The sequence below is a fragment of the Phaenicophaeus curvirostris genome, chromosome 4 (genome assembly GCF_032191515.1).
Source record: "Phaenicophaeus curvirostris isolate KB17595 chromosome 4, BPBGC_Pcur_1.0, whole genome shotgun sequence".
In the NCBI taxonomy this organism is placed as follows: domain Eukaryota; kingdom Metazoa; phylum Chordata; class Aves; order Cuculiformes; family Cuculidae; genus Phaenicophaeus; species Phaenicophaeus curvirostris.
Genome location: NC_091395.1, coordinates 2,073,518 through 2,090,757, shown reverse-complemented (window position 1 = coordinate 2,090,757; position 17,240 = coordinate 2,073,518). Strand labels below are relative to the sequence as shown.

The 17,240-nt window shown below is 49.5% G+C and overlaps 1 protein-coding gene across 5 annotated transcripts in view; it reads right to left on the bottom strand.

The window, feature by feature from the left end:
• The window catches only part of SHROOM3 (shroom family member 3), a 138,398-nt gene that overhangs the window by 3,465 nt on the left and 117,693 nt on the right, over window positions 1–17,240 (bottom strand). For 4 of the 5 annotated variants that reach the window (XM_069855003.1, XM_069855006.1, XM_069855005.1 and 1 more), the window contains 5 exons: window positions 12,035–15,287; window positions 8,955–9,031; window positions 4,624–5,541; window positions 3,054–3,569; window positions 2,044–2,194 (listed from right to left, as the gene is read on the bottom strand). In XM_069855003.1, coding sequence (XP_069711104.1) covers window positions 2,044–2,194; window positions 3,054–3,569; window positions 4,624–5,541; window positions 8,955–9,031; window positions 12,035–15,287 — 4,915 coding nt within the window. The remainder of the gene's footprint in view (window positions 1–2,043; window positions 2,195–3,053; window positions 3,570–4,623; window positions 5,542–8,954; window positions 9,032–12,034; window positions 15,288–17,240) is intronic. The other variant, XM_069855004.1, reaches the window with a different exon arrangement.

The following is a 17,240-nucleotide window of genomic DNA, read 5'->3' as shown; positions in this document are numbered from 1 at the left end:
AGAGTAGCTGCCTTCTCAGATAATGCCTATGCAAATGTTATTTCACACAGACTATGAACAAACATACCAGGCAGATCTACTCCCATCTCTTTCTGTTTTCCATGGAAATGTAACCTTTGAGGCCTGAGACTTGGCCTCCATGGCTGGCCATCTACTTGCAAGCCTCTCAGATGCTTGCAGCATGTCCACCGACTCCTTGGAGCAGCATCTTCATCTTTTTTAATCATTCCCTACCTTTCGTGTTGGTATAAGGAGGCAACTGGTTTGGAAAGGAACAGCACCCCAAGAACCAATCTAGTGCTGCAGACTCGGCAGGGACTGCGATCGCCTTTGAAGCTGGGCTTTCTACCACCAATGGCTTGGACCACATAATTAAAGCAGCAGAGAAAGGCCTTAGGCTTTTGATTAGCAACAAATGTGTCATGTATCCATGTAGACTTGCTACCCAGAATTTGTGTAGGACCACAGAAATAAGAGATGGCAGGCACGGTGAGTGTCTCTATCCCATTCCATGGTATGACAGCCCCCAAAAACTTGTCAGGGTCTGGCCTGCACCTCAAATGCTCCCCACAATAAAGCTAATTTACTCACTTTGCACTCATAATTTGTGTTACAGAGCACTTTGAGGGAGGTCCCATTCTAGCTGTCATTGCATTAAAGCCTGGTATGAAGCAATTTTGCTTAGCAGAGAAAAGCTGAGACAGAAACAGTAAGGCAATATAAGAAAGAGGTGAGCTCTCCAAGTCAGGGCTGCAGGGCAAACAGCGTGCTCGCAAACACTACTCGCCTTGCATCTTCTCTTTGCTTGTTTACACTTGGCATGGGGACGAGGACGCAGAGGGAAAATGTGGAGATGTGAATTCTCTGCACTTCAATGCAGAGGGTGAGCTTGGGAGCCTTTCTTTAAATCTCTGCCTGATTCTGTAACTGCCCCATCCCTGGAGGTGTTCAAAGCCAGGCTGGATGGGGCTTGGAGCAACCAGATCCAGTGGGAGGTGTCCCTGCCCATGGCAGGAGGGTTGGAACTGGATGGGCTTTAAGGTCCCGTCCAACTCAAACCATTCCATGATTCTATGATTTCAGGAAGAATTAAGTACTATATTTACAGAATATGGGACTTGCACAAATATTTGTAACCTTCAGTATGTTTAAACTCTGCTGTTGTACAGTGTGAAACATGCACTATGCTACTCTGTCCTGTGCAACGCAGGATGGTTTAAACGTACAGGCAGAGCTGCTTTTGACTCAAAGGCAGTAGGTGTATGAAGAGAGGCACAGACAAAGAAGTACCTGTTCATGGCTTTTGGGGATTTGTGAACTTTGCAACATGTCTGTAATTGGCATGGAACCACTGTGAGACTACCACAGGGACAAATTAGAAGGCCCTGCAAAAGCCTCAGAAGACAGAGCACCCAAGTCGACAGCAAGAACTGGAGGGGCCATTCATTAGTGAAACGTAGCTGCAATAAGAGAGGGAAATGTTTCCTCCTCTCCTCGACCCAAGTCATCACACAAAGGTTGGGCTGACTGAGCTGCTGAAGAGCACATGGCTATCAGCAGCATAGTGAAACAATGAAGTGTGGTGGAAAAAGAGTAACCGATGTTTCTTTGAAGGCAAGGAGTGCAGAGAGCAGGCAAATAGGTAAACTGGCTTCATTGAAAGGGAAAATCCTCACATACTGGGACAGCGCAGTGACTAGCTGGGCTCTGTTCCTGTTTCTAACCTGATCTGTCAGGTCCTGTCACCACTCCCTTTTCTTGCCTTTCTACAAAAACGGGCTGCCTCTTCCAACAAGTACACTCAGCATTTGGCATAATACAGGCCCACCTTAGGACTCGTACTCAATTTTGCAGCGAGCACACAGATTAGTTCTTCATTCAGACTGGGTCACCCTTATGAAGCTTCACAAGTGGCCTAAGTGCACCCAGACCCCATGCAACTTTGGACTGCCAAAACCTGACATCAAATAGAAATATACTTTACTTTAGGGCTTATTAGTTTCAGGAATGTAACCAGCAAATGGTGGTGTGTGCTGAATTTACCTTCTTCTCATTGATGTCCAGCAGCTCCTCTTCCTCACCTACTTCTTCTGGCAAGTCCTTAATTTTATTCAGCAGTTCTGCTTTGGGCGCTGAAACACTGTAATAGGCAGGACAGGCGACCAGGGTTACAGAAGCTTCCTTTTCCTCTCTCCTACACCACAGTGAAGAAAAAGCAGGAGTTCAGTCTAAGCCTGGCTTTTTCCCATGCCTAGATCCATGATTTTCCAGCTCTCCCTCTTTGGTACCTTCCCAGCATTATCAGCTTCAAAGGACCTGGCAGATTCCTGCCATCTGAGGGTGCATGTCAGCTATTCTTGGATTTCTCCTTTTTGCACAACAGCACAACTACTCTGTTTAAGTATTGACTGGTTGACAACTCTGGATGGGATCAAACCTCTGCTGAAGGTAAACCAGCACAGCTCGGCTGGTGACAGCTGGGCTAACCAATCTCATCTGGCATATAAGCATTGCAACTCGCTTCTAAATGCTTCTCCAGTTGCCTCCTGGGTGTCTTCATCTTTAAAAAAAACACACAGGAGGACTTGGGCTGATCTTTGAATCCTCTGTAATAAGTAGGCATCCCCATTCCCCCTTCCAAAATTTGTCCCCTTGTTATCTTTCTGCCCACCACTGTTTTGGTCCTGGTTTTACTCTCCTATCTCTGTTACTGTGCTTTGGACTGAATTGCTTCAGGTTAGAAAGGTTAAGATAGCAAAATCAAACATCACCTCCAGAGATGGTTCATTTCCTGCCCTGCTGCAGAGCTCAGTGTCATTTTCTACACTGCCCAGAGAGGTGAACTCAAAGGCCACATGTGGAGCTGAGTTTTTCAGAAAGGGTGCTCAGAAATGCCCTGCCAGACCTCACGCGTGGGCACCAAGGAACTCGTTCTCTGACAGCACCCACCAATACAGATGCAGACAAATCCAGCACAGGCTTGTCCTTAAAAGCCATCAAGCAGCGTGTTCTGCTGTGACATCAGCCCACAACCCCAAGCAAGCAGTGCTTACGTGTCTTCTTCGGCTGCTTTCCTGCTAGCTCTCTTCTGTGTCATCTTCCTTTTCATGTTCTCCTTCAGCAAGCTGGTTCCACTGGGGAAAAGCCCTTCCATTAAGTCCATGGTTGTCTTCATTTTGGAATCTGGATCCAGGATATCAGCTAGAGACTTGTCTTTATGGACAATTTCTTTTGCTAGAGCCTCTGACTTCATATCCTCTGGGCTCTTTTTCTTTGTCTTCACTGGAGGTGCTGTGCTGAGTACCCTGGAGTGCGGGCTGCCATTCTCTGACTCCCCGGCGATGACTGCTGGCTCTCCGTGGTTGCCTTCAGGTTGAGTTACGGGCTGTCGGTCAGCACTCTGAAGCCTTTCAGAAGAAGCAGGTAACTGGTGCTGCTTATCCACAGTGGATGGAGAGCAAGTCCTCTTTGACGCAGGTGGCGAGAGGGGCAAATTATTTTCACTGATACTGGTGCTCAACCGTGTGATCTCCCTCTCTGCCAGGGCTTTGGGGAAGCTTTTGAAGCTGCTATGGACAGAAAAATTCTGTGAGACGAAGATAAACTTACCACACAGGACCATTGTGAAAACACAACAAAGACCTAAGAGAAGTAAGTTCTTCTCTCTCACTTATTTTTGTGTCTTACTTCTCATTTCAGCACGGAAAGGCCCACAGCGTGAAGCTACTGGCACCAGAAGCACACCCCTCCACCTGGACACTGCTGATTTGTTGTTCCAACACAGAAGGAACTGGTGAACAACAAGTCTGTTTGTTTTCTGCTCACAGGCTGGGGACACTGAGTCTCCCCACCTGGGAGCACCATCCTGAGCAGTTTGAACTCACTTATTCTTTCCATGTTGGAAAAGCCAGTCACTACTACAGCCCTGGTAAGATTCTTCCCAGATGGAAATCAGAGCAGCTCCCTGGGAGTGAGGGAAGCTGTGCCGAGTCAAACCAGCTGGGCACCTAGCCCAAACTCCTATCCTTCAGGAAAAATTCACTATGCAGTGTTCCTGTAACATATTTGTGTTGCTATTTCTTGGCAGATGGTCACTGTTTCATAACAACGATATTTTGTGCCAGGTCTAAAATGTATTCTGGGAAACTAACTATCTGGAAAAACTGCCATGGGTTTTCACAGCTCTCTCTCAAAAGTCAGTAACTGGAAGAAGTCAGTAGCCATTTTATCTCTTCACGCTAGGGTGAGTAAGAAGGTGCTCCACTGAAATCCAAATGGTAAGTGCAGGGAGAACCAGACCAGGACAGTTTCTCACTCACCCCCACCTTTGCCTTGCTTTAGCACCTGTCAGTGCCTCTGCTGAAGGCCCGCAAAGCCTTTTCACCTCTTGCTTTGTGCCCTGCTCATGCCACTTCATTCGATGATGCTCTTGGCAGCCAGCAAAGCCTGGCAGCAGTGAGTCTGTCTGTCCCTCTGCCCTTAGAACATATGCACTCCTCTGCAAGCAGCTGTGGGTGGCTCGCCGCAGCATGCAGAGGTCAGTCACATTTGTCTGGAACCCCACATATCTTACTGTATATGGCCCTACAACGCCCGAGACGCTGTGCTACAGCCCTCCCTTACCTCACTTCGGCCTCCTCTGTGAGCCTGGTGGATTTGTCTCCAGCTGCCCCATTCCCTTCAAGCACCGCCGGTGGGGGAGGAGGTGGGAATTCCTCCGTGCAGTTTGCAGGAGTGCAAGTGCTCAGCTCAGGAAGAGGACTGGACGGCAGTGGGGGTGAAGAGGGACGAGCGATGACACCGGGCTGGGAAGACACGACAAACACCTCGTCATCTTCATCGTCCTGCAGCAATGCTGGGGGCGTGAGCTGCAGGCTTGACTCTGAGATGCGGAGATGGGTTGTCCCCTGGGGAGAAGGAGTCTCTGGGTCAGAAGAAGTGCTGCTCTGTGTTGGCAGGGACTGCCACCTTTGGGAGAACTTTGGCCCGGCCGCTGGAGGAGACGCCACAGTTCTTGGGTAGCTGTTGTCTTTGACTGAATGAGCCCACACCACTTTGGGTGGGAAGGGTCTGTGAAGCAGCCCAGCTTTCCTTCTCCACATCATTTCTTCAGTGGGAATCTTAGGGGATCTATCCTGGACAGCATCTGAAGACTGTGCCTGAGTATTACCGTTGCCCTCAGAGGGAACAGCATCCCGTTTGGCATGGTGCTGTCTCAGAGCCTGGTCATCGCCTGCGCTCTGGAAGTCTGAAGGAGTCTGGCTGGGTGTACTAGAGGAAGACTGGCCAGATGCAGAGAGAATAAGGTTAAGGAACAAGGGCTTAAATCCTTGCTTTTGCTCAGGATAGTGAATCCTTGCCTCTGTCGGGGATGAGACAAGTGCAGAAGTCCTGCTATCTGGCCTGGAAAGTTCTGAGAGCTTGTGGTTGTCCATCAGTGTAGTGGATCCTGTGACAGCCTCGCTGCTGTGGTGAGGATGGGGATAATAAGTGGGGAATGCCATTTTTTCAGAGTGGCTTCTTTCTTGCTTGCTGAAAGACCTAAAAACCAAGGGACAGACCACAATAAGTTTAATAATTAATCAATGAGCAAGAAAAGCTATTGTGTACTCCTCAAAGAGCAAATTATGCAACCTATCAGAGGCTTGGGTCAGTGCCTGCTGATTGAGGTGAGGTGCAGCTGGGCTTTGAAACTGATAATAAAATCCAGTCTGCTAATGCCAAGGACACAGAGCCAGAGCCATTCCCACTGCCCATCTCCCATCATTTCTGGTGTGTGCTGGGTCACACACACGTGCACAGAGGTAGCAAACATCCCAGCAATATCCGAACAGAAAAAAATTTCGGAAAACTTCAGTGTCTGCTTCCTTTCCAGCCTTGCTTTGAATTTTGTTTGTTACAGATGGGCCATAGCAACTGCTGTAAGATGGACTGCTTGACATTATCTACTATCAAACTCCATTCTCAAGTGCTGATAATTTTAAGAATTTCAGATTTACGGGCCAAAAATTCCCAAAACGTTATCTGCTCCTTTAGGAAAGGTGCCATTAAAATGATTCAACTGTCTCCAAGAACAAAGTGAGGCTGGAAAATGCACTCTTTCTACAGAGAAAAGTAAAAACCAGCTCTTACAGCCTCAAAATCCTGCTGGAAAACAGAGCTCCGCTCAGACAGGCAGGTATTGCAAAAACCAAAGCTAATACAATGTGACTGCAAATGGATGTTAAGGCTGCAAAGCCAGCAGATTGAATTGTTCCTTCAAGGTCTTTTGAGATGTCCTCAATGAGTCTAAGAAAGAGTGTTGGGCCTTTGAAGTGAGGATCCTGCTCAGAATACAGAGCCAAGCTATACAGCTATTTAGCTGGGAAACAAAGTGAGCAGCAATAACAGCGCTAGCAGATGCAGAAGATGGCCGAAAACTATGAGGCCATACCATAAAACAATAGAATCCAATAAAGCTCTACTGCCAATGTATTTTCTGTTCATGAGATGCACTGTTCAAACAATCCAACACTGCCCATCTGTGATGTTTCAGTTGTACTAGTACAAATTTAGAGTAACTGTCAAAGACATGGGTCGTTCTGGCTTTATTCTGGCATAACTGAGAAGAGGATCTGGCAGCTTTTGCCTGAGGGAGGGGAAACTTCCCAGACAGACTGCTCTCGGTATTGTCTGTGGTTCCTGGGCAGTAGCAATGTGTATTCTTTTCAGATGCTCAGCGTTTGTCAGAAACACCAGACGGTAATTCTCTAATTGAAAGGTCTCTCCTACTGTGGAAGTAATTGTGGATTCTAAAACTGGTGGAGCAACAACCCTTCCCAACAGTGCTTACAAGACAGCTATTGGAGGACACCTGGGGAGTAGTGGAAGACCACAAAGCATCAGTCACAGAGCACATGTGACTGGACCAAGGGATTGCTGACCAGCATTTCCATTACTTCACCATTTGACAGTTTTCCTCCTCGAGCAAAAGAGGTGGTAGGGACAGTCCCATCTCCTTTCTAGCACATTAAGCAGCTGTGTCCCAAGGAAACCTAGAAGTATAATTTCTACTGCCTGCTGTTGCCTCTCCTGAAGGGCTCGTATATGGGGTACGCTGCAGGCAGCGATAGGATGGTGATGGTTAGATGTGAGAGGACTGCCCAGAAACCCAGCTGCTTTGGGCTGACAATCACAGGACAAAGACTGCATCTGTCAAGAGGTGGATTAAAGATGCTGCAATAATCCCACATGAACCAGACTGTCAAATACTCATTCATACTGGGGCAGGGGAACATTCAACACTGTCCCACCAGTGGAACTCCTTCTGTGAATCGTTGACACGTGGGTAAGGTCCTGATCAACCTGTCCCTTTCAGTCTGTGGAGGATTCTCATCACATTTGCACTGACAGTTAAATGTAAAACATCTATCGGCTTCAGCAGCTCTCTGCCTTCCAAAACTTACACCTATTCGCTTTCACTTCTTTTCAGGTGCAGTAACATAAAAGAAATCACTCAGCATCAGGCATTTGTAGGGAGCGATTTAGAGCCTGCGTAATGGGACCCTGTGTATGCAAAGCCAAGAGCTTTTCCCTGTCTTCTCCCATCTTTTCATCCTATCTTTTGGGAAATCCAATCCTGATCAAGAAGGGAAAACAGCATTACACCTCCCAGAAGACATGTGCTTGCAGAGCATGTGGGATGCCTACGCAGCAGAAACATCATAAAACTATTACATTAAACCAAATAATCTTTGCGCAGTGAAGCATGAAAATGAGAAACCTACATTTTGTGCCCCAGTAAACTTGTTTCCACTCTGGGTGTTCAATCCTGTTACTTGGAAAACAGATTTGGGTGAGGAGAAGGAAGCAGCAAGCAGTTCTTGGGAAGAATGATGGAATGCCATCTCTAGAAGAAGCCGGGAGGCAGGATGAACTAAACAGCTGTAGTGTTTTTAGGGCAAAAAGGGAAAAAGCTATTCCAAATCACAGTAAATGGATGTGTTTTAAATAATCATAAAAGGATGTGCCTAAAGGCAGACTGAGTCTCTCAAAAACAACATCTATGTCGTCTTAGGGGCAAAACTGGCCAGGCAGTTGGAAATCAGACCCAGCCAGAGTAGAAGCCTTCCTCTGCTTCCAGCCGTCGCTGTCTGACTCGAAGCTGTATGGTGAAACTTCGGAGACAGCGCCAACTCCCACTGTCACAACATAGCAGGCTGGCATTTACTGCAAGCTTGTGATCAACAGAGCTCCTTTGTGAATAGTTCCTTTAGTCCCTCTTGATGGTTTTTACTGTAATAGGAGTTAGCTGTTCGGGCACTCAGAGCTTAGAGCAAGCAACTATTTATTATTTAAATGTAAATACAGCCAGATCAACTTCAGTTCCAGTTAAGTCCAAAACAACCCCCTGCTAAGCGGGGAGTTACATAAGCCCAAATATTACGAGTTTTATGATTACACTTTTCTATTTTTAAAAATATTTCTCTCTTCTGCTGCTGAGCAAAGTACCCTGCCTGCACAAAGGAAAGCAAGCTCCCAATTCAGCAAGATAAATGACGTCTTCTGATTTTGGTCATGCAAATGTTTGCTTCCTTTTGGGGAGGAAGCACTCTGGACTAGGGAAAACTGACAGAGTGGGACAGCAAGGTATTTGTTCCTTTGGAATCCTTCAGTGATGACAGTGCCTGGATATGAATTCTAACAGCAGATCAAAAACATTTTGGGAGTTAGGTAACTGGAAATCTGCAGCAGAAAAATGCTCTAAGATGACATGAGGAGGACTTGATAGTGAGTTAATGTCTACAATGGAAAAAAAAACCTCATAGGAACATACTCTTCCTGGCTTCTGTGCCCATTAAGATGATTTCTCTAGTTTGCTACAATCCATTAATTTATAACAACACATGACAACCACTGCTGGTAGCAGGATGGCAAGAGCTGACCCTGCAGTGACAAAGGGGACATATACCCACCTGGCTCCTGCGCTGACTGCGTCGCAAGGATCTTTCACCATGAGGCCAAACTCGCTGCTCTCCCTTCTCAGCAGGTCCTGGAGGGCAAAGACAGTGTTAGCAGCAAGCAAAACAAGATAACGAACCACTGATTCTTCCCAGTAAAGGGAAAGCACAGCACGTGCTGTACAGTAACAGGAGGAAACCTCGAGTGTGGTGTTCCACTCCCCAGCACCCTAGTCCTGCTGACAGGACACATCTGCCTGTTCCTGGATGGATCCTGGAGCAACAGACAAGCTTATTCAGAGAAATAGATTTTCAAAACCTCTCAGCAAGTCATTGCCTCTCCTAAAACTATGCTCAAGGGGATCAGAGGGATATGGGTGTTCAACTCTGTTTGCTTGTTGTGGTAAGCCAGAAGCTCAGACATCACTGATGCTAAACAATCTGTGTCCAAGCCCCGTGCCAGAGCAGGACTGAAATTCTGCAGGTGCTGAGTGGCACAAAGGCTGAGAATTCCAGCCACAGGCACAGGGTCTGAAAACCATCACAGAACCTCGCACTTGGTTCTCCCTCCTATTTAGGTGTTTGTCACCTAAAACCAGGGAAACTTAGCAGCTGAAATACCTTTGTGAGTCTGACTCTCTGCTCTGGAGCTCCCACCACAGGACGCCAAACTATTACGAGATACAAAAGCAAATGCTAAGCCTGCTTTTGAAGCGGTCAGAATTTTCTTTCTAGCAGAGAACATTTCAGCGTCCCCCTTCCTCACGCCCTCAGTGATTTGCTTTTTTTGGTCCACGTTGCTGCAGGGGCAGGGTAAGGCAGAGCTCGATTTAGGAGTGCAGGAGATATGCGGGCTGAGACAGACTAAAAAAACCATGAGGAAGGCAGGCCGAGAATGCGTTCTGAAGACTGAGAGCTCATAATTCCACCCAGCTATCAATTTCCTTATATCTTTAAACAAATTCCTGCAGTGACACAGCAATGTGATTTATATGCAGCCTGAAAGGATCACTGGACGCTGTATACAAGGCCCTGGAAAACACACAGCGAGGCAGAGACGTCTGCTGCTACCCTGGAAATAAACATTTCCTGCAAAAAATCTGAAAAGGCCAAAAAATGATAAAAAAAATCAAATCACCCTGTTGCTTCGGCTTTGTCCCCCACTTTTATAGTGATGGGTTTGTATTGAAGGCAGACCAGAATTAATAATTAATAATTATTAATAATTAATAGAGCGCTTCAACATACGCTTCCCTTTCAGACACTTATGGACTGGTGTATATATTCAAAGTCAAAGATGCTTTCTTGAACTGGGATTTAAGAACAGGATTTTCACAAGTGCCTTGCTGCCTATGGGAGGAAATCCTCATTCCAGACGTGGATACAGCTAAATCTCTCTGAGAAACAGCAGCAAGGGTCCTCCTCTCTCCTACACTTGAACTAAGACCCCATGAGCAGGTCTGCACTGCTGTTCATTGTCTTCCTCGAGGCAGCTTCCAGCAGGCAGAGACTCTGGTTTGGCTGCTGAATGCATGATTAAAAATGGAATAAGATCTTATGAACTACTCTGTATGTCCCCTGCCTGAGAGGGGGGAGTTGGTGAACACGAGCTAGGGCTGCTCCTTGTCCATTTATAAGTATATTCTGGTGATTTTTCTCTTTCTGGATGCCTATTTTGTTGCCACTCTGTCCTGGGAAAAAGAGGAAGAGTGGCATCTTGGCCTTCATTCTAACTGTCTCAAGGACTGTCCCCTTCCTGAACACAAGACATCACGATCGACAAGTGTGATAAAACTGCACAGATGAGCCTGATTCCTGGCTGGTGTGGAAAAATACTGATGATGGGATGAGAAGGCAGTGGTTTTGGGAATGCATTCCAGTCACTTGATAGTCACAAGCTGCTTTTTAAATTCTCTCTATTTAAAAATGCAGCGTGGGATCTGAGGTCTGTTGAGATCTGAGGTCCTGCTGAGGGAGAACTTTAAGAATGATGCACAAGAGTAGGGGAGGACAGCTCCTTTCCCCACATCTCGGTTTAGCCAATTTCCAAGATGCTGCTCAGAGCCTTCGTACATTACTTGACTCAGCACCGCTTTGTTGCACCTGGATAATCTGTTCTGAGCCAGAGGCAGGTGCAAGAGCAGAAGATGCCTTGGATCTCAGCTTCCCCATAAATACACAAGACTGTCCAAACACTCAGAGTATGCAAAGCGAGGGGCCTGTCCACACATTTTGGTTGCTGCCTCCCTCTCCCCATGATGAATGGAGCCTGGGGTGGAAACGGGGATGGGATGGCAGATCCATCACTGTGCAGCTCAACCAGCTGCAGCTCCCTAAATAGGGCTAAGCAGATTCTGGTGGCCCAAGAGTGGCCTGGGCAGGCCTTCTTTAAGAATTTACACTGTTTTGACTATTTACCACCATCAGAGTCAGTGAAATTCCCCAGCTGTGACATCAGTGCAATGTTCCCAGCCACCAAGCAGGGGACATGGAAAGAGTGGCTAGGTTCTCCACTAAGTTTTCTCTGCAGTGTTTCCCTTCAGGGCTGGAGGCAAAACATAACAGTTACTTGGCAGTGCCTCCACTGAGCGTTTCCCAGCACTGTCAGGCACAGCAGGAGCCAGGGCAATTCCAAGCAGCCTTTAATTTTCTCTACTTTGCAGCAGAAAAGTGGGCTGAGGCAGAGCAGCAGCGTATCAGCACCTTAAGGGCAGATCCCACCAGACAGGCAATGGGTTGGTGCTTCTCCAGTGATGCCAGTAGGTAAGAATGGGACCCTTCAGGCGAGACATCAGGAGCAGCAAGAACATACGCACTCTACCAGCACTGAAAATCTGGCATCCCTGAAATCCCTGCAACAGCCCCAGCAGTAAAAAAGCTGATTAGAAGCAGTACCCCACTGGCGAGGAGTTAAACCAGTGTCCTGGTAATTCAAACACAGTTTGAATGCTCTCTGTCTCACCATGCATCTAATCTCTCTCTAACCAACAGAGACATTGAGATGACTGAATGTCACCTTGTCTTCTGACATTCCCCCTGTTTCCCTGGTTCAGAGAGCCCCGGTTGCCTGCACATGTGATCTGGTTTCCACATACCTGGTGTTTCTTATCCGCTGTGGGAGACGATCTGGAACGTACGTGCACTGGGACTCTCTGATTGTCGTATCTATCGAGCAAGTCCTCCACAGACACTGATTTCCCTGATTTCTTGGCAGAGGAGGGCGTTTCAAAGACCTGCTCATGCTTCCCATAGCCAGGCCGGCCCTGTATGCCCACAGGGTCTGTCTGAGTGCCTTTAGTGAGCTCAGGTTTGGCTCTGTAATCCCAGCACCTCTCTGGTTTTGGTCGGTTAATGACCAAGCTGTCTTGGCGCCCTTTCTTTTCATCTCCATTCATGCCGAAACAGCCCATCAGCCCTGCAGGAAGGGTAGCAGATATCCGCCCTGTCCTGCATATCCGCTCTACAGACTCTCTCCGGCGGTAAAGGTTCTGGTCCTGGAGGGAATTCATGCTGGAGGAAGAGGAAAGGCTCTGGCTGTCTGGGCCACCTGCCTGTAGGTAAGAGCTGTGGGAGCGCTCCCTTAGCAGCCCGAGATCTTGCGAGGACGGCCGTCTCCCTGTTTTGCGCTCGACATAGTCAGCGAGGGCATTCTGCTGGAGTTGCTTGAGCTCTGGCTTGGAGAGGCTGGCTGTGGTAGAAGTTTTGCTGTCCCTTTCAAAGATCTTACGCCGGTCAGCCACCGTATTCTCTGGGAAGACAAAATGGATGCTTTTCTTCTGGGAAGAGAAAGGTGATGGCTCCCCATCAGAGATGCCCACCTCGTTCATCTTCTCTGGCTCCGAGTAAGATCGCTTCTTCTGCTCTGCCGTCACCCGCCTTCGGCCCCCGATGCGTGAGATGTGCTGTGTCTTGGTGTAGTCCAGGGCAGAGAGGCTGCCTTCTGTCGGTGTGACGCTGTGCCTCTCCTTCGGGGTGTGGGGAGATGCTGCTGTGCTCCGCATGCCCACGTGGGCTGAGGCAGGCCTCTGCGTTGTCTTCTTGGGCGTGTTCCCAAACGGGGGGCTGATGCGACGGAAGGAAGTGGCCCTCAGCACCCTGGACTGAGCATCTTTAATGCTGTTCCTGTAGGCTCGGTTAAATGACGTGTCCATCTGTGACCCGTGGGTGTCCTGGATGTTATCCTTCCAGAGGATCTCCTTCTCAGGCTCACCTCCCAGCTGGAACGTGCTTTTACTCCTCAGTAGCTGAGCCGCTCTTATTTGTACCTCATTTTCAGGACACAGGCTGTAGTATTCGCTGGGTCTCATCTGCTTCGCTGAAGCTGTCATTTGTAGCTCTACAGGGTGCCAGTCAGCCTCTTCCAGCTTCCCATTTCTGATGGAGGGGCTGGAGACCCTGCCTGGTTCACTGGGAATCTGGTCGGGCTCACAGAGCTTACTCCTCATGTCCTCCAGGCTGTTGAGAGAGCATCTTGTGCTGGAGGGCTGGCTTGTTCTGCTCGGCCCATAGTGCTGGCCAAAGCAGGGAATGCCAGCGCTCTGGGGCCAGTGAGTGGTTTGCTCTCGTTGCTCAAACTTGCTGACCTTCTCCAGCACCAAGCAGCGGGGCTTGCTGGCATCTGGTTTCCCGTAGGGGAAGCTTTGGGTGCTGCTAGAGCTGAGCCGGCTCCTCCCAAAATCGGAGGTTTTTGGGTGCTGTGGAGAAGTGGGCTCTTCACATTTTGGCTCAGCAGCACGGAATGGAGTCGCGCTCATGACCTCCTCCTGCCTCACAAAGTCCTGTGGGTCCACATCACTCCACTGCTTGTGCCCCGGTCCCCTGTGGTCCTTCTCCTCTTTACTGCTACTACTTGGGGACAGTTTGGTGTTGGAAAAACTCTCACCTGGCTGCATCTCTTTTAGCTCGAAGCTGCTTTGCCTCCTGGAGCTCTCTGGGATGTTCTGCAAGGAGGAGAAGCTGTAATGCTTGGCCTTGCTTTGCCCCCACTGGTGGTGAGCAGCAGCATCTCTCTCGTTTATCTGCGTGTTGCCATTTTTCTCCTCCTGGGATTCAGCCTCCCAGTCCTCTTTGGGCTGGTAATGGTTTCTTCTCTCACTAGCATCCCTCGGCTGAGGCTGTGGAGCTTGAAGACTGTGTTTAGAGGCCTGAGCGGTACTCAAGGTCTCTCGGTTGCTGCGTGCTGCCCTGTACGGGGGTAACAGCTCCTCCTTTCTTGACGCAGTCAGGCAGGCTTCTGGGCTTGCTGTGCTAGCAGATTTTTGCTGGAGAAGTTTTGCTGCAGCATCCTGCTTTCTCTCAGCTCCTGGGGGCCGGTAGAAGATGGCTGATCTGTTTGTAGTGCTTTGGTTTCCATTCTCATCAAAGCCCAGGGTGCTGCTGGCTACAGCCTTGTCGTAAGAGGATGGAAGGGGTGGAGAGTAACCGCTTTCTTTGGCCAGAGCTGGATAAAGTGTCCCATTATTGTTTGCAGAAGGCTGGGGCATCTGGGCATAGTGCGGCTCTGGAGATGGGACTGGATAGACACCAGTAGGCAGCAGGGGCTGCCCCGGCTGGGCTGACTGGGAATAGCTCTGCTTGGGCTTCGTCGTGGGGCTGCTCTCTGGGCTCTTCTCCACCACGGTGTGCAGTTGCCCTTCTCCAAAGGGGGTTTTCAGCAGCGGGCCCTGGGACAGGGTGCTGACAAACACAGGCCAGGCCCCTTTTGGCTGGCTCCGACTAAGCTTGTTCAGATCGAGGCCAGCACATGAGCTGGGCCTCTCGTGATGCCTGATGGCTGCATAGCTGTCGCTGCGAGCGGGTGGCAAGGGAGGTCCCTTGGGGGGCTGGCTCTTGCTGTCCGAGGAACCCTGGCCTAGCTGTGCCCAGGAGGGAGTTGTGCTGTGCCGGCTGAAGCCGTGGAGCCTTCCGTGGCCGTGACTGTCCAGTGAGGCCCGGGCCTCGCAGCTTGGAAGCAAAGCAGAGGACTTCACCTCGTACTCCTTAGAGATCCCTCTCTGGGCGTCGTAGACTGTCTTGATGTACCTGATGTCAGCTTGTCTCATCCCCTCCTGCAGGCCGCCTCGGGAGTGCATGCTGTCCGTGGAGCAGGAGTGCTCCTTGCTGAACGGAGGAGTGGGATACTCAGGGATGCTCGAGTTGGTGGAGAAGGAGCTGTAGGCAGAGTCTCTCTTGCTGTGGAGGTGGGAGAGCTGGTCGATGCTGTTGGTGGATTTGGCCGGGGAGAGGTGACAAGGGTGGTAGCCAGGGAATGAGTGGTCCAGACTCTCCATGCTGCCCCGGGAACTGTACTGGTCAGGACTTCTCCTCAGATAGCCATGCTCATAGCCAGAGAGATTGCTGGTTGAGGAGCTGGGGAAGAGCGAGAGAGGAGTAAAAACCCACTGTCAGCAGAGCAGAGGCACAACAACTTATAAGTGAGCTCAGAAGCAAGATGTTTAGTTTTGAGGAGCGCAGATGAAAACCCATATTTGGGCCTTACTCCATTCCCTGTTTGCAGTCATCCCAGTGCACAGAGGAACTGCTTGACATTGCAACACATGGCTCTTATTTACCACAGAAGGGTGGGAGGGAAGTGCAGACAGAAAGACAGCGCATCTCTGGAGCCAGGGAGGATCAACCCCACCCATCAAACCTATCCAAGGCTCTTGGAAAGCTGAATGAGTGCCGACACCACTGAGGAGGAGGAGAGGAGCACGAAGGATGTTCTGGGGGGAATCTAATCTCTTTCTTTTTTTCCTATTTCATTTCTTTTTATGGAGATGAAGGCTATGGTCTGGCAGGCTTCCTGGAAATTCAGCTGTCCCAAGGACAGTTTGTTTGCTGCACAAAAACTAAACTGACAAGACAGAGAGGAGATGCATGTGTTTGTGAGTGGAGGCAAGTGGGGGTGCAACAACAGAAACAGCCTGAGAATGCCCCAGGAAGCCTTCACGGCCACCTGCACATGCAACTAAGAGGGCGGAGGGACACCTTGGCACCTGCTTCGAGATCCATGGAACCAAAGGAGGACTCCTGGCTGCCAGAGCTATGTCCCAAAACAAGGATATTCAGAGATCTTTCTACCAGTGGGAAGGGAGATCCTGGTGTCCACCACAGTTCTTTTTTTCTTCACTGGGGATATCACAGATTTACATGGAGTTTCTCCTGGATAATCTCTCCTCCCAGATTCAAGCCAGTACATTGAGGACCGGAGAGCAGAGCCTGAGGATTTCACTGCTCTTCCCTCTGTTCCCCCCCGCCCTTAGGTATTGCTCTGCAGCCATATGCACTGTCCTGGCAGAGCCACAGGAAAGCAGCAGGAATGGAAAGACTGCTGTTCTACATGAAGGGTGGCAGGGCAAGGCTTGGACCTGGGAGCAGGAATGGAGAGGAGCCTGGGTTTGCCAGGGTGCAAGCTGCAGCTCCAGCTGGCACAGAAAAAGGCAAGCTCCATTTCTGTGTGCTTTGCTTTGAAGGGATAACAAACCCAAAGCTGCTCTGTGCAGAGGGCGAGATGAGGATGCACAGGAGCCCAGGGAATTGAGGAGGCAGGAGGTGTGTTCAGTAACCCCCTCCTTACCAAGCTTTAAGCTTGCTCCAGATCACAGCCCAGCCGCAGCCACTTCCACCCCACTAGATTAAGACTCACAAGCCCACAGGACTGAGAGGGAGGAGAAGGCTGCTAAGGATGAGGAAAGGCAGAAGGAAGCCTGCCTGCAAGGGGAAAAGGAGCTGCTCTGCAGAGAGATGCAGAGGAACACAGGCAGGAAGAGATATGGCTGATCTCAGGATAAAGCTGCTTTACTCATTTAAATGCACCACTCTATTCCAGTTTAAAACCCTATCTCCCTGGCAATGCCCAGCAGAGCCCTGGCCAGCTGGCCACTAGATGCTCCCCGTGCTCCTCTTCCAGCACCCCGGAGACGGATCCACGCTGCCAAAGGCTCTGCCAGGAGCTGTGGCTGGGAAGCAAAGCCCCTCAGTGGGAAGTTAATGTCCTGCAGCCTGATCTGTCCTGCAGGTCAGAAATGAACATAAAATTTTTGCAGCAACCCTCTCCTCACTTTATTTAATGCTTTGTTTTCGTTTCCCTCCCCTCTCCCAAGGCTCAGTCTTTGCCTGTAGAAGAGACGATGCTTAAGTTCCAGTGGCTACAGTGAGAGCTCCCTGCTCCTGAAACTCTTCTACCTAGCCAGGGAAAATCCACCAAGGGCAGGATTTAAAGCTGCCCCAAATCCAGCTGCCCACGAAGTATCACCAGGGCTGCTTGCGGTAGCTGAGGGTCTTGTCTTCCTCAGGCAGCTCTTCTCCCAGTACTCGCCA